Consider the following 17,598-nt stretch of genomic DNA (forward strand, 5'->3'; position numbering starts at 1 on the left):
GTACTGACTCCTGTAGAATAATCTCTTTTGGAACTATAGACTTATAAGATTGTATTTCTCAAAATAGTCCAGCACTGTTTTGGTTTGGTCATAGGTTTATAGAAAAAAAAAGTGCCTAGTTTTGACTAAAACGGTTGGATCAATTGTGTCGCTTATTTCATTAACTGGACACACATGATGCAGCTGACCTGATAAATCAGGCAGCCTCTGAGGTTAATTTGTCACTGGATTTTCTAAAAGACAAGACACGTGCGGCTCTGAAGATCACTTCTCAGTGAAGAACACTAAATGTGGTTTGGGCATGGCGGCATCTCTGAAACACGTAGCTTTCTAAGGTGATCATTTGGAAAGGAACAACATGTGAACGGGTATGTAAATTCTGCAAAGTCTGTTACTGAACCATGGCACTTTCAAATCACAAAACTGGCAATGGAGCCCCAAAACATTTTCAGCACACAAAGGCACACTCTCAATTTTTCAAATGAGAAAACATGCCATTTCTATAAATCGAAATACAGATTTCATAATCATCACCCAAAACAATGTAACAATATCATCAAACATACCTTTGTTCAGTATTCTTGCCAAGACCCCACTTCAGCTCAGAGTCCTTCAGAGACTGAGTGAGGGTAGAGATCAAGTGGATGACAACCTGCTGGTTCAGTGTTGCCACTGTCTCTAAAATGCCGTAAACTTGAGAACTGTATCTTACTCCGTATTCCTGGATAAAATGCCTAAAAATTAAACACATTACTTAAGGTTCTGGGGTCCAGAGATAGTGGGAGGGGAGAGGGAAGAGTGGGGAAAAGGACTTTAAAAGGATTAAAATGTACTATGTATAGATACCAACTCCCGGCAATGCATATGATTATTATGTGCTGACAACATGTGCTACTAATAATAAACAATGGATCCAGAAGTCCAGGGAAAAAAAAGATTTTGGGGTAATTTCCCTGGGTTGGTATTTACACTGCAATCAACTGTAACCTGATAGCTGGGCATGGTAGCCCACACTTGTAACCCCAGCACTCCGGAGGCTGAGGCAGGAAGATCCTTGCAAGTTCAAGACCAACCTGGGCTACAAAGTGAGCTCAAGTCCACCCTGAACTGCATAGCAAGACCCTGCCTCAAAAAGACAACAAAATAAAAAATAAAGTATAACCTGATATAGAGAACTGAAAGTCTTATTTCAGTGAGAGGCTAGACACAGTGATGGCATTGGGAGTAGGAGGGAAAAGCTCACAAATACAATCCCAATGGCTTTGTACTATGCTCACTTCATTGAAATCCAGGTGAGAAATGTGTAGACAGGAAGAAGGTTAGGTTTCCTGGTTATTTTTCAGTCTTTCTTATCTCTGGATAGACCCCACAATATTCCTATGAGGAAATCAAGTTATTTATAATATAACTTTATGTTCTTTAACTGAACAAGAGACATTATACCTACTGAGATTCTGCATAAGCCTGAGGCAGGAGGACAGCTCCAAGTCAGAGGCCAGCCTGGACTATATAGTGAGTTCAAGGCCAGCATGAACTACACAGTGAATCCCTGCCTCAAAAAATGTAAAAAAGGGGCTGGGGATTTAGCTCAGCGGCAAAAGCGCCTGCCTGGCAAGCGCAAGGTCGTGAGTTCGGTTCCTGGTACCGGAGAAAAAACAAAAACAAACAAACAAACAACAACAAAAAAAAAAAATGTAAAAAAAAAAGTCTGATAAATAAAAGTAATATATTTTAAGCCTAAAATTTCCATATCTTCCAGTCAACAAGAGTCAATAAGTCGTAGATTAAAAAAATTTGATCTCTGATTACATAAAATTCTTTCCCCCTCTGCAGGGTTTTACAACTTTAACAAATCCACTGTTATTAAGTGATCACAAGTTAAATAAACTATAAATGTTGTGCAAATGCTAACTTCATAAGGGAGAAGCTGAGGGATCAAAGATCCAACACAAAATGAAGGGAATAGACTCCAAATTATTTATCAAAGTACCAGGAAGTTAGAGTTATGTATAGTGAGGGTAAACTTAGGAACCTGGAGGAAGAAACACAAAGAGAAAAAAAAAAAATCTGTCCTAACAGAAGGCACCAGACTCTAAAAGAGGCAAAGCAGGCAAGAGAAAAAAGAAGAAAATGATCATCAAGTTGCATTGTTATTCTCATGAACAACAGATCCACTCTATACAGCCTGTACTTCACAAAGTAAACATACGGGGATTTTCTGGAGCTGCAGTATCTAAAGCAAATGAAAAACCCAGGACTTTTACCAGGGTCCTGAGTAATATAGGCCAGCACACACTGAAGCCCATGCACCTGTTGTCATGATGCACATTTCCCCCTTCTTCCTCTCCAACACATGCAAGACTCTTATTAAATTTACAGTAATTTTATGTCAACTTCCTGTGCTTTCCCTTGGAGCTTTTATTTTTCAATACAATAATACAATGTTAACAAAACTACTGCCAAAAATATAATAACTGAAATATTATAAACAAGTAGTAACACATCATGTTTTGGATAATTAGTTCCTTAACAAACATGCTGGCTGTCAAATGGCTAGCACTCGTCTCTTTGCCAATTGGCATATTTTGCAGTTACCTAAACACAGAAGTCAGCTGGGTGGCAGGTTCTCCTTCTGACCCCACTTGGCAGGCTTTTACCATGTACTGCAGGTTCTCTGTGGCCAGCCTTTTAACTAGGAGGAAAAATCACAGCATCACACAGCGTCTGAACTGACCATCTGGATTCTCACTTTTAGCACTCTTGATTTAGAAAAATATGTTGTTTTCTTGAAGTATGTACATGCTTTTGTGTTAATTTTCAAAATGAAATAGTTATGAGGTTTTTTTTTGTGTTCTAAAGTACACCTAAACGTTTGTCTATTTTTGAGTCTTAAAGCTGAAACTATACGTGTGAAGATGTTTTTCTCTTAGCAATGTGCCCATATTCAAAAATACTACGATGTCCTAATCTCCAAGCAGTGTTACATATTGACAAAAGAAAGTCTTTAAAAATTCAGATTTAGAATTAAACAGGTTTATTATTTTTAAATTCGTAAGTATATTCCTCCCACTGCTCACAAGTATATAACAAGCTTGTTACTACCAACAATTTATTTTCACTTAAAATTAAACGTATACTGTATATTAAAATGAAAACTATTTGTGATATCTTCGTTTTAAAAGATAGCAAAGTTTAGAAAAAACATTTGTAGTCTTTAAAGATAGAACAAGTCTTTTAAAATTGTGGGCTTGTGCTCCTAAACACACAAAAATGTACCTACGGTTTGGATCTTAGATTTCCTGTGAAGGCCCGTCTATTAAACACAGGGTCCTCAGCCCTCAGGCCGCTGGGAGTGGTGCAACATTTAAGAGGTGGGACCCAGGGGATGAAATGAAGACGACAGGGCTGAGCTCTTGGAGGGGATCTTGAACCTCAACCTCTCCTATCACTCTCTGCTTTTGCTCCCTGTGGACAGCAGCCGCCTCTCACACACGCTCCCTTCAGGATGTTCTACCTCACCACAGGCCCAGAAGCAAACTGCCAACTGATCGTGGAGTAAGCCTTCAAACCCGTGGGTCCTCTTTTTTAGTATATGTATTGCCAGAGCAAGCACAAAACATCCCTCTGTTTTAGTTGATTATATCAGGTATTTTGTGACATAAGCTTAATAACACAGCTATCAATAAAAAAAAAAAAAACAGAGAAAACCGGACAAGTTCTGAATGCTACTAAAGTATTGTTACGATGTTTCTGGCAGATTAAATAGCAAATATTCAAGAAGAAAAGTGTTTCTTCGAGACTAAGAAAATTTCCAGAAATGAATACATTACAACACAACCACAAAACACGATAAATGTGAATTTAAGTTAATAGAAAGTAGTAGACGTTTTTCATGGCATGGAGCAAGTGGATAAAGAACATACAGCATACTGTTGCTACAGAACAAACTTTCGTAACCTCTACTGAGCGCAATCCTAGGATCAGTATAACTTGTCCTTTTAAAAAGATGTCTTCTTGAAAAAGAATCGAAAGGTCTATGGAGAAAGTATCAGAACACAAGGACTCCTACATTATTGAGCACTGGCTTTTCAAATAACAACTTTACTGAAATATAAATAATATAGTGCTAACCTTTGAATTATAGTATTCAACGGTTTGTAACGCACTCAAAGTTGTGAAGTCACCATGAGAACATTTTCATTACTCCTGGAAAAAAAACCTTACACCTATTTCATCAGCAGTCATTCCCTATATTTTAACTCCTCTAGTCCCTGACAATCACTAACCTGCTGCCTGTATATACAGATTTGCCTATTCTAGAAAACTCATATATACAGAATCATACAATGCACTTTTCTGCAACTGTCTTCTTTCTTTTGCTTCACATAATGTGTTAAAGTTTGTCCACATTACTGAGTGAATCAGTATTTCATTCCTTTTTCTGGCTGAGTAATATTCTGTTGGATGGATTTACAACATATTGTTGAACAATTTGTTAATGGGCATTTGGATTGTTTCCATTTTTGATTATTATGGATATGACTGTTTTAAAATATTCATGTACACATTTTTAAAATCTTGATTTTTTTTCTTTAACTGAACTGAGCTATCTTTTAAAAACTGGGTAATATCATTTTTTTAAAAACCAGCTGCATTGTCATATAATTCACATATTATAAGTTCACCCATTTAAAAGCGTTCATAGTGCAAGGGTTTTTAATATTTTCAGAGTCATGCAACCATCACCACAATCAATTTTAGAATATTCTCATTATCTCAAAAAAGAAATTCTATATCCTTTGGCTAACCTGATGCCTCTTAATCACTACTCTACTCTCTGCCTCTATACAGATTTAGCCATCACAAATATTTTATGTAAATAAGTAGTTTTAGTGACTGAGTGCTTCCACACACTGTCACGTTTTCCAGGTTCACCCACATGATAGTACATGTCAGTACCTCACCCTCTTTTGTGGGTCAAATAATACTCCAGTGAATGGGCATACCAACATTTAAAAATCTATGCATTGAGTCTTTAACTGCAGCGCTTATTACTGCTATAAACATTAAAAGTTTCTACATCAGCACATTTTCATGTTTTGGAGGTATATACATATGCAGGAGTGGAATTGCTAGGTCATATGGTTACCATTTTAACCATACAGTAATCATTTTTAACCATCTGAAGAATAAGCAGGCTGATTTTCAAATTGGCTACACCATTTAATATCCCCAACAGTGAAAACGGGGGTTCTGATTTCTCCACATCTTCCCCAGTTATTATTATATGAAGTTCTCCTATAGCTGACTTAGTAAGTATGAAGTGCTACTTCACTGTAGCTGTGATTTGCATTTCCTTGATGACTAATTATGTATAAAACCTTTTTCAAGTGTTTACTAGGCATTTATCTTTTTTGAAAAAAATGTTGAGATTCACTGCTCATTTCATTTTTTTATTCGATTATTTCTTTTTATTACTAAGAGTTCTTTATATATTGTAGATACAAGTTCTTTATCAGAGGATTCACAAATATTGATACTGTTCTTTGAAAAACAAAAGCTTTTAATTTTGACTATGTCCGATTTATCTCCCTCTTTTGTGGCTATGCTTTTGGTGTCACATATAAGATTGCACTGCCAAATCTAAGGTAATGAAGATATATCCTTATGCTATCTTCCAAGAATGTTATAGTTTTTTGCTCTAACATTTAGGGTTCTGTTTTTTTTTTTTTTTTTTTTTTTTGAGACAGGTTCTCGCTTTGTATGCAGGCTGGCCTTGAACTCACAACGATCCTCCTGCCTCAGCTTCTTGAGGGCTGGGGCTATAGGTGTGTACCACCAACCCAGCTGTAACATTTAGGTTAATGATTCATCTTGTTAAATTTTGTATATGCTGTGAATGACAGTCCAATGTAATTCTTTTGCATATGGCTCTCTGTTTGACCTACAATTTGTTATCTGTCTCCCACTAAATTGTCCTGGTTCCCTTATTTTTTAAAAAAGTTGCACATAAACAAAATGAGTTTATTTCTGAACTCAGTTCTATTCCATTGATCTGTATGTCTATCCTTAATGCTGATACTGTTACCTTGATTGCTACTGCTTAGTATTAAGCTTTGAAATCAAGAACTGTAAATCTTCTGACTTTTTCAAAATGAATTAGTATATTCTGGCTCCCTTATTAATTCCACTGGAATTAGCAATTCATATTGAACTAGTTTTTAGTATAACCATTTCAGCTTTCTGTGGTTGCTGTCTGCGTGATGTGTATTGTTCACACCTTGACTGCCCAGCTGTATGTATGTTCGAATCTAAAATAGTTCCTATTGTCATTATAGAGGTTAGATCTTCTTTGTTAAATATACCCTCATAACATGTGCCTTTTAATTGGACCACTTGATCCTTTCAAATCTAATATTATCATTTATAGTTTTACAGGGGCCATTTTTTCTTTTTTTAATTTCATGTGTTTTTTTTTCCCCTCTAGGTTTGTTTACTATTTTCTTTTTGCACTGAGTATTGTTAACGCAGCATTTTAAATTCTTTAATGAGTTTTCATTATTTGTAAATTATTTCCTTAGGAGTTACACTACACTAATTACATACATTTTAATTTAAACTAAGTCCAGTGAACTACAGACATATAAATTCTCTGTAACTGTATTTCCCTTTTTCTGTAGCATTTTTATACATATTACATCTATAAATGTCACAATTATAAATACTGTTCATTATTATTATTATTTTTGGCTTTGGTTTTATCACTTTCAAAGCAGTAAGGAAACTACAGATCTTAAATGCTGCGATACTGAACACCTGGATTGTCACTTCTGGCTTTGTTATTTGGTATTTCAGTTAAACGTTTCTCCACTTGCTGTGTATTTTTAGTACCTTTCCAAGAGAATTGCCAAGACAGAAAATGTTGTCCTTTAAGTAATTTTCACCATTTTTTCTGGGGAGGAGCTTTGCAGGGTTCTTCCTATTATCAAGCCAGAAGTGGAACTTCTCAAACGATGTATGGAGTTTTGTGTGGACATTTTATCTTGAGCACATACCTACGGATGGAACTGGTGATTCATGTGGCAGCTTTAGATTTCTATGATTTTACAAAGTGTCCTTTTAAACACTGAGAACACAGGAGAGCCGTAGACAATTTTCTCTAAGCCAGTCATGTAGATCTCTGTTTCATACTGTTCTTTCGGCTTAGAAAGAGAGCAACACAGAAAGGAGCATTCTGTCTTCCATCTACGCTGAACATGATATATTCACTAGCTAGATGTAAGCAACAACATATGTCTTCTGAACTCTGGTCTCCTTCGTGAGAAAATGCTGCTGTCATGAAAACAACAGAGTAGCTTATGCTTATACAGTGGTGTTCTCCTTATCCTCAGAGGACATGTCCCAAGGCCCCCAGGGGATGCCCCAAACTGTGATAATACTGAGAACTATATATACGCTATTTTATATATGTGTATGTGAATATATATATATATACGTATATATATATGTATACAATAAATACAATAAAATTTGATTTCTAAATTGGTCACGGTGATATATTAACAATAGTTACATGGTAGAACCCTATACTGTAATAAAAATCATGTGAACAGGGTTTCTGTTTCAAAATGATCTTATTGTACTTTCAGCATTTTATGGCTTCTTTGGGCTTCAGCATGTCTTCACTGTCAGCATCACAATGCTTGCACTTTGGAGCCCTTATTAAGTAAAATGAGCATTGCCTGAACACAAGAACTATAATGTCTATTTCATAATTGAGAAAACTATGAAGTGACTCACAGGTAAGTAGCATATACCATGTGGATATAGTGGACAAAGGAATGATTTGTGAGATACCAGCATGAGGTACGGTCTCTGAGGGTGTGTCCTGGAAGGCTTTCTCTCCCTCCTAGCTCCTTGCTTGGTTCTTCTCCACTTTCTAGATCCAATGCCTTGAGAAGTTCTCCTCTGTCATGCCCTTCTGCTGATCAAACAAACCTCTAGATAGGCACAATTTAAAGCTTAGGAATTATTTCTGGAATTTTACATTTATTACTTTTAACCACTGTTAAGGATAATTAATTTATCTGACTGATCTTTTGGTCCCACCACTTAGAAGTCCTGGCTCATAACTGGTGCTTAATGATATTTGTTAAGTGAATAAATGAAAGTGAGAATTCTTCAGTTTCTAAAATAAGTCCAGACAGGTACAGAAGGTACCTGTAACCACATAAAGCAAAACTGTGGATAAAGGGCAACTACTATACTCCCTGTTCTGTCAGCAGTTTTGTTATACAGTACAACAGGCTTTCCCTAAAGTTCAAAGTATGGATAACTTTTCAATGAGGGCAAAGTTTCTAGAGTCTGGGGGCCACTTTGGGATATTCTCTAGTGAACAAGCTACTACTAGAGTATATCCATTTAAACAAAAGTGTATTTCATTTAAACATGACATTTTTTGCAAACCTAGGGTTAGAAGCAGAAATAAACATTTTAAATACTGAAATAAATATGCATTAAAAATATGCATGTCTTTGAGATAAAAAGGAGCTTTCAAAGTGTTGTTTGAGCTTTCTACTACCACTTTGGGCACTGCCCTCGGAGTCTTCAGGGTATGCATTTTATTCATTTATCTTAACAGTTAAAAGTACTTACGTGGAAACATTTTGAGATGCCCTGCCTTGAACAATCACATTATAATGATAAACACACATAGAACACTCTATTTACATTCAAAATTCTTCCATGATAGAACTATGAGGAGTTCTGCATATTCCCAATAAGCTTATTAAAATATGTTACAGTAGAGATTAAATAAGTGATATTTTAAAACAATCAGTAGAAGTAAAGGTGATGAGACTGAAAACAAAGGGACCAGAATCAAGATCCTTATAAGTTTTGCCCCAAATCAGCTCAGATATTCAGAAAGTTGTACAGAAGAAAGTCACTGACCTCTCACCACTTGATATTTAACAAATTGCATCTAATACTGCAGTTAGGCTGAACAAATATTCTTTGAGAAGTTAAGAAGGCTAATCAAAAGAAATGGCACATTAACTAGTTGTCTCAAGTGGAAAAAAAAAAAGGTATGGAAAAAACTCCAGTAAAAAAGACTGAAATATGCCAGCTTTAAACCATTTTATCAAACTTAACCTCAGGTATTGGTTGGTATTTATTGTGCAGCCATGACATACAGTAGAGCAACAGATGTGAAATGGCATACTCTTTTATAACTATCAATTCAAATGATAGGACACAGTAGATTCTAACTTGTAACAGAAAATAATGACAAATCAAGTTTATAAACAAACTAACCTTGGGGATCATTGATCAACACCAAACACTTTAAGATGCCAGGCAGGAGTAGTTCAATCTCACAAGAATCTACATTAGTTTCCTTGAAGAGTTGAAGGATGAAGGGCAAAATGGAAGCTAAGCGAGGAATGGGTGCAGACCCTTTATATTCAAAGTAGGATTTCCTGAAAAGCAGAAATAGTTTATTTTTTTCTTCTATTTAAAGCTTCATTAGAGCTGAAACAAATGTTATGTACTTTAAAGATATTGGTAAATTTGCCGCCCAAATGAATACAGTTTTTCAAAGAAGTGTGTATTTTTCCATGCTATCTTCGAACAAGATTTTAGGAACCATGACGGCACATACTTCTGGTGTGCTACTATATGCCAGAACAACACATACATAAACTAAATTAAATCACATGACTTTACAGTGAATTCAAACCTAATTATTAATTTAGGTTTTTTTCCCTTTCTAATATAAGTCTGGTCTCTCCAATCATGTCCTTAATGCTTCCACATTTCCTCTACTGTCCAATTTGCATACACAAATATTCTCCAATGGAAGGGTTTTCTCTTTCCAAAGAAAAGGAGTGTCCTAGGAATGAATTTCCATTCCAGTCATATCTTTTTCCTTCCTCCCATCAGGATATACATCAGAGAACTAAGTGAGGACTGAATATCATCTCTCAAGAAAAGACAAGTTTTAGCATTACAACTTGAGAGATTATAAGGATAATTATATCTGACAGATCTTTTGGTCCCACCACTTAAAAGTTCTGGATCATAGCTGGTGCTTAATGATATCTGCTAAGTGAATAAATGAAAGTGAGAATTATTCAGTTCCTAAAATAAGTCTAGACAATATGAAAATCTGTGAAGTACTAAGTCTAAACTGTGCATCCACATATAGCTGAAAAAAACTTATAATTTACCATCATGAGGCAAGAAATCACTAAGGATTAGAAGCTTCTTTAAGGGTGGGAACTATATTTAAGTAATCACTTCTCTTCCTTAGAGTGATCTCCAACAAATCTACACATTAGATGTGTTCATTCCCTTTTCAAGGGCAGGGTTTTGTCTATTTCATTCACTGCTGAGTTTCCACTGCCTAGAACAAACCCTCAGTGGGCCTTACCATGTGCAGAGTGCAAATCTAAGAAAAGGAATATAAAACATGGTCTCTGAAAGCTATGGACTCACCATTTAGTGGTGAAGTTAAATAAAACAAAAAAGATAGCAACATAATATGGCAGGAGCTTTGAAAAAAATAAGTACAAAATTCTCAGGAGTTCAGAGGAAGGAGCCCTAATTTTCTAATTCTCATGGGATTAATAATAAGGCAATCTCTTCATCTGTATTGAGCACTAAGGAAAGCCAAAAACTAAGACACACAGATTGTTAATTTTGGGGTCTTCAATTAGAAATCACGAAAACAAGTTTTTTCCCCTGGATCCGAAGTAAGTAGGAAAGTCAGTTAATGCAGCTAGGATCCTAAACAATGAGGATTCGAAATTTTGTGGATTTTCTGTCATTTAAGTATTTGTCCATTTCATTTATACTGAAATTACTTATGCAAGGACTCACAGACAGTGGTAGATTACTAGTCTTGCTGAACAGTACACGACTGTAGTACTGTTCCGTCATGGAACACCGAGACACTGTATGAGGTGCAACTCTCATAAAGAAAAGGTGGAATTTAACTCAGCATGATGATATTTTAACGAAAATGGTATAAGCAAATCTGCGATGTAGGAGAGTATAAAGCATTTTGGAGGGACAACCAAGCTCACTAGGCTTTGTGTACGACATCACACGTAATAATACCCTGGGAAAAGTCCAGTGACACAGCGCTGAGAGCTAAAGAGTATGGAGTTCATTGTATAGGCAAAAACAATTCAGTGACGCCTAGCGACAGAGAAGTGTCAAAATGGAACAGTATTTTAGGAAACGTAACCTAGGAGCATTTCCTATGCTGAACTGGAAAAAAAAGACTAGATCTGGTGAACAAGGGGAGGAGACTCCGGCCGCCGGTCACATATGGTGCGACGTGTGAAATGAAGGGCAGGAAGCCATTATTTGCCAAGGCAGAGGGAACAGAGACGATAAAGCTTCCAAATAGTAACTGAACTCTATGAGCCCAGCAAGATCAGAAGGAAAAGGGTATTACGCATAGAACTCTGTAATGAGAGGTGACAGACATTATGTGGTCATTAAAGTCCTCAAGTTACTGAGAAACAAAGAAAATTAATACTAGGTAAGTATAATATGTTTCATCATAAAACCTTAAATTTAAAACCTTCTCAAACTAATTTCAAATATAGCTAAATACTGCACGAAGACAAAGAGAAGATCATTTCTGTTACTGCACTGTCTAATGCTGCAGTTAAAGGCTGTGGAGTTTAGGAGAAAACCTAGAAGTTTCATTAATTAATTTGCTTAATAAAACTCAGTTAAGATGAAGAGTAAACTAGCGAAGTGGAACTTCACATTGTATACCTTTACATATCAGCATTAATCTTTTCACTTTATTATCTTTTATAAAATATAATTACTATATTTTACACCATCTAAAATATAGCTAATGTTTGATAAAAGTCTAAAAATCAAAAACATAACTTCAGGATTGCATACATAAGGAAAATAATGGCTTAGTAGAGAAATAAAAAGCAATTTGGAACACTGTTTTAGGCAGTTGTAAGCAAATGTCATTTTAATAAATTTTTAATATTTCTCAGTAAAAAGTTTAAAAATGACCAATATCCCAATGTTTTTGAAGTACTGTTGTGTTACTTTTTAGTACGGATTAAGAATTTGTACATATATCTATTTTTAATACATACATGTACCTTATAACCTGTACGATGCATTTCTTCAGAGATGATATCCAGGGAACAGTGGCTGAATTTCTCAGTGCCAACAAAACAGGATGTTGTTCAAGAGCTGCAACATATGGCGGAGCTGGAAGAAACCGCCCAATGTACTGCTCAATAACATTCCCTAGCAATTGATTCAAGTAGGCATTTGCATTTTGAGAGTGAGAGCACACAATACACATGCCCTGTGAAAAAAAGAAAGACAGAAATAGTAAGAGGCAAAATTTCAAAAAATATTCAATTGTAATTAATAAAAAGTACTTAGGAACTTATTAATATATTCTCCAAAACTAGTATTAATGTCAGCATTTATAACATCAATTAAATTATCAATAGATACATATATACCTTTGAAGTTAAGCTTGTAGGTAATGCATATGCTATTGTATCCAACCAAACATGTATTTTGGAAATATGGACACAGGAAATAGGGGGACAGATCAGAGAGAAAAAAAGGGAGATTCCTTCTCTTCCTCAGTACACGTGACCTCCAGGATCACTGAAATAGTTATAAAACACAGTTTAGGTTAGTCTTTTCATGAAGAATACTGATGATTTTGTCTAAAAATAAAAGAATTACACTAAAAATTTCCATGTGAAGTGTGATAAATTTAAAAAAAATAATTAATGAGAGAAGAAAGAAGATTAAGTCCCAGAATAACAATGATTTTTTTTTTTTTTTTTGGTCTTTCTGAGACAGGATCTCACTATGCAGTTCAGGCTGGCCTTGAACTCGCATCCTCAACAATGATTTACTTTGAGGTTTTTCTATTCTAAGTTTCTAAAAAAAAAAACCCATATTGAGTTAATATTACTCTATTTTGCAGCTAGAGAAACTGAAGTTTAGAGTTTGCAGCTTAATAAAGATCATAAGAAATCATAAAGTCTTATTACATATCTGTTGATTTAATCTCTTCCACTGCATATCAGTTAACATGACATTTCACACAGATTACAATAATCTTACTAGTGATTAAACCCCAAGACATACTCCAAGAAAGCAAATATATACTCTGAAAAAAGTTTTTTTGCTACTATTGTTTAAGTATGTATTTTAGCTATAAATGGATATTTACCCAATAAAATTCTGAAAACGTATTTATAATGAAACAAAGCTGTTAAAACACTGGCAAATAAACAATTGAAACAAAAATGGAAACCTGCCAGCTTTTGTTTTTTGGATGTGTTAAGGAAAATCACAAATAATCAGATGAAGTAATAACACAAATACTTTTCAAGAACTCTAAAAAGCAGAGCTAAGTACCGTTAAGAAATTAATGTCAGTTCTGTCAAATGGATAACTGAGCTTTTGCAATTTACCACACGCAACGTTGTAAAGAATTCCTGTTAAAAGGGTTACTTGGTTTAAAACAATTACATGGAACAAATACTCTAGACTTTTCTGCTACCCACAGTTCCCTTCCACTCTACCGCCACTGTGAGATTAGCTCTCCTGTTCCTGCCTCCCCTCTTCCTACTAAACCACACACTAAATTTTAAATACTATCATGAACATAACATAGAACATTAACTTAAAACTCCTCCAAAATTTAAAAACTGTTTAAAAAATCCTTCTACAAAAGAAAGCACTGGTTACCTAATCAAAATCTATTTTCTCCTTCATCCTAAGCTTTCCTTGTTGGACTTCAGAATAAAAAGTACTTTTCAGTATTAGACAATAATGAATGACAGATCAGTATCACCAACTGGACATTACTACCAAGATATTCCACAACACACAAGGTGAAGTTGCTAAAAAAACTAGCTGGGCATTGCTGTGCATGCCTGTAATCCTAGCACTTGGGAGGCTGAGGCAGGAGGACTGCCACAAGTTCGAGACCAACCTGAAACTACACAGTAAATTCAAGGCTAGCCTACACTGCAGAGTGAGGCCCTGTCTCAAAAAACAAACAAACAAAAAAACAACAACAAAAAAACCCCAACTGTTACCTTCATCTATGTATCTCCAGAATTTCCATTTCAGTTAGCAGCACTACCACTTGCACAGGAAGTCACTCTGGACTGAGTCACTCTGGAACCTAGGAAGCATTTCATTCCTGTTTCCCTACATCACTGAGAAAGTATTTTTTTGTTTGTTTGTTTGTTTTTCTTCCGGTACCAGGAGTCGAACTCACGACCTTGCGCTTGCCAGGCAGGCACTTTTGCCACTGAGCTAAATCCCCAGCCCCGAGAAAGTATTTTTAATCAGAGCTCCTCAATGTTTCTGAAATCTGATGTATGGTTCTAATCTCACTGCCTTAGTTCAAAACCTTTAGATAATGTGTGGCCTATTTACTGCCTTCTAAATCTCCAATTTAATCCCCGCACGTCTTTGATGCTAATACCAGAATCATTTTTCTAAAGGGTATACATGGTTAGGTCACTCCAAAATCCACCAACACTCCCAATATAAGAGAGGAATCCAACTTTTTAGCATGGTACATAAATCCTTCCATTATAAGGTCCCTCCCATATGAATTTCTAGCAACAACATACACAACTACAGTGGTAATTTGGTTCATGAACCTGATTCTTTCTACAATTCTGGTCACAAACCAAGTTAGACAAGAACTGAATCAAATTCAATGGTTAGGTTTAATGTTGACCTTATGGAGAAAATTTATTTGGTTCTTGACCAGTTTGCTTTGCAATCAGAATTGTGGAGAGAACAGTTTGTAAACCAAGGTAGCACTGTATTTGCTTTTCGCCACCTTGGTATATTTTTCTTAAATCTCCTGCCCTTGAACATGTTTGCTCCTTCAGACAGAACAGTCTTCCATTCCTATTTGTTCTTCTCTTTTATATGATATGATATGTGGATATCATCCACAGCATCCTCCAAGTCTGGCTGAGAAGTAGCTGAGGTTTCTAAGGAAAGCGCTGAGCACAGTTGCTAAGTGTCTGCACTAGTCTGCCGCCTCTCCACCTCAAGCTCTGGGAGGTGCAGGACTTGCCTTTATAAATCTTTCTTTTCAAAGTCAAACACAAAAAGAAATTCAAACCTTGTTCAGTGGCTATGCCACATATACCCTTGAGTTTACAAAGTCCAGTTTTTAAATTTGCATATAGTAAACTATATTTTAAGACAGAGATTCCATTTCTTTAAGCTTATAAACAGCCACACTTAGTATACCTGGAGATACAAAGGAAGGCTCTTCTGAATTGCGGTCAACATAGCTGCAGGCAATTCCTTCTCTTGCTGTAATACTGTATGGGGCAGCAGTAAGCAATCTATGATTCGAAACAGCAACTTTTGGGCTTTAGAGGTGGCAAAAATTTGTGCCCATGATTTAACAAGAATTCCTAATAAAGGAGAAAAGTAACAGCAGTTATAGTTATCTTCTAACTAGAATATTTTGTTATTTTATGAAAAAAAAAATATACTTAAAGAAAGCACATAAGACCAACTTAAAATAGGCAGTAGGAAGAAACATGCTTGGAGTTAAAAGACATATTTCATTGCGCTAAATTTCTCTGTGATAGGTAAAGAAAAACAAGTTTTCTGAGCAATTGGTACTTATAATGATACACATTGCTCTACATTTATTTTCTTGATACTTCTATTTCTTTATGCTTTTACATAGCATAATTTTATAGGTTGATTGAATCTAGTTTGCAATAAGGAGAGGTACAACTAAATTTCATTATTAAAATAGGAAAATTAGATCAGCTTGTACACTGTGGTGTGATCATTCAACCTTACCGAACCCCAGTTTTCTTATCTTTCAGTTATTTAAAACGAACAAATTTTGATTCCTAAAGAGAAACATGCCCGCTCTGGTGGTGCAACCGTATAATCCCAGCAGTTGGAGGGCTAAAGCAGGAGGATCACCAGAGCCCAGACTGGGCTAGATAGTGAGTTCAAGGCCACCCTGAACTACACAGAGAGACCCTGTCTCAAAACAAAACAAAACACTACACAAAAAAGAGAAACATTTCTTCACTACTCAAAATGTACGATCTCCTTGATGCTAGGAGTCTGTCAGCTACCACATCTGATGATAGTAAATCTTAACAAATGAATACCCTTTATTTAAAAATGTAAATAAAAACAGCTATATAATTTCCACTATGGTGTATAAGTGCTACTGAAGCCTCATTCACTGAAAAATGAGATTAAATGCTTGTCCAAACAGCGCAGTGATACATCGACCGCATAAACTTCTATATTTTATTCCATCTTAGAAACCAAAAAAGATGATAACATTCAAAGTCATTTCCATCAAACAAAAACTTTAAAATTCAAGCTCAGAGGGAAAACAAACATGCTTATAAAAGAGTACACTGATGTTAAAAAAATTCAATAACCACTTCTAAGAACAACAAACAGCAACATTAATCTTCTGTAAAAGGAGGTACAATAATCAATCATAAAGAAACACTATGCTCGTTTAGCAATATTTTAAATAATGTTAACCTGCTCCTCATGTTTGCAGGAGGTGGGAGACTTCAGTTTGACAGCAATACGGGAAGAACTCATGTTGTAATTTACATTAGTATATCCATGAAGGAACTGCTATCACCACCAACATTTGGAATGATTCATATCACACGCAGGTGTCACACAGTGTGCATTACTTATAGAGTAGGGACCTGCCAACCAAAAATGCATCATCTATCTTTATATTTCATCTTTTGCAATAGTTAAAATCTTTTGCTGAAGATCTTACATTTTATGAGTTCATAGAAGGCAAAGGTAATATATTTGCTGCACTGCTGTTTCAAACTCCTACATTTTAAATTTTTAGCAAAGGATAGTTGTGTACCTATGTGTATTTACGTGTGCCTGTGATATCTGAAGATGAAGAAAAACAAAAAATGTTAAGCCAAGAACTTTGGGAAAAGTTTCCTTATAGTAGCTTAATTTAAAACAAGATCTCTTTTTCTGATTATAAACATTTCTATTTATTGATAAAACCGAAATAAAGAAAAACACAGATCATCTACCCATGCAAAGATAATCACCACAAAAGTTATGTGTTATTCTCCACATATAAAGAGCTGGGATCATTATCATGTGTATTTAAAAACCTATTTATAAGCAGAAAGTGATCTGGCTCATTTAGAAACATTTAAAAACATATTATGTACTACTGCTTGGTTTAGAAAGTCATTAAATTCCAGAAATATTAGTATCTGCCATTTCTTACATGGGAGAAGTTCTTACACAAACGTATTGCCGGTTCCCAATCCCGTGCATGACACATACTCGCTAAACACTGTCTTTGTGTTCAAATACAACCCGATGGGAACGGAACACCAGGAAGACACTGCCACCAGTAGGGGCAGGTCACGAACACAATTACAACAGATGACAAGCTACGGATAAAAGTAGGACAGGAAGGACAGACAATCAAGGAGCCCAAATCTATCTGGGAATGTGAACAAGGTGGAGACAACTGAGTGGGCACTGCAAGGTCACAGGCAG

The 17,598-nt window shown here is 35.6% G+C and overlaps 1 protein-coding gene across 1 annotated transcript in view; it reads right to left on the reverse strand.

Moving 5' to 3' along the window:
• The window catches only part of Mms22l (MMS22-like, DNA repair protein), a 120,739-nt gene that overhangs the window by 2,995 nt on the left and 100,146 nt on the right, over positions 1 to 17,598 (reverse strand). The window contains exons 20-24 of the mRNA XM_005377795.2: positions 15,304 to 15,473; positions 12,144 to 12,355; positions 9,316 to 9,479; positions 2,596 to 2,692; positions 567 to 734 (exon numbers count right to left, since the gene is read on the reverse strand). Of these exons, the coding sequence (XP_005377852.1) occupies positions 567 to 734; positions 2,596 to 2,692; positions 9,316 to 9,479; positions 12,144 to 12,355; positions 15,304 to 15,473 (811 nt within the window). The remainder of the gene's footprint in view (positions 1 to 566; positions 735 to 2,595; positions 2,693 to 9,315; positions 9,480 to 12,143; positions 12,356 to 15,303; positions 15,474 to 17,598) is intronic.

Source organism: Chinchilla lanigera, unplaced genomic scaffold (assembly GCF_000276665.1).
Source record: "Chinchilla lanigera isolate Chin_1 unplaced genomic scaffold, ChiLan1.0 scaffold00010, whole genome shotgun sequence".
Taxonomy (NCBI): domain Eukaryota; kingdom Metazoa; phylum Chordata; class Mammalia; order Rodentia; family Chinchillidae; genus Chinchilla; species Chinchilla lanigera.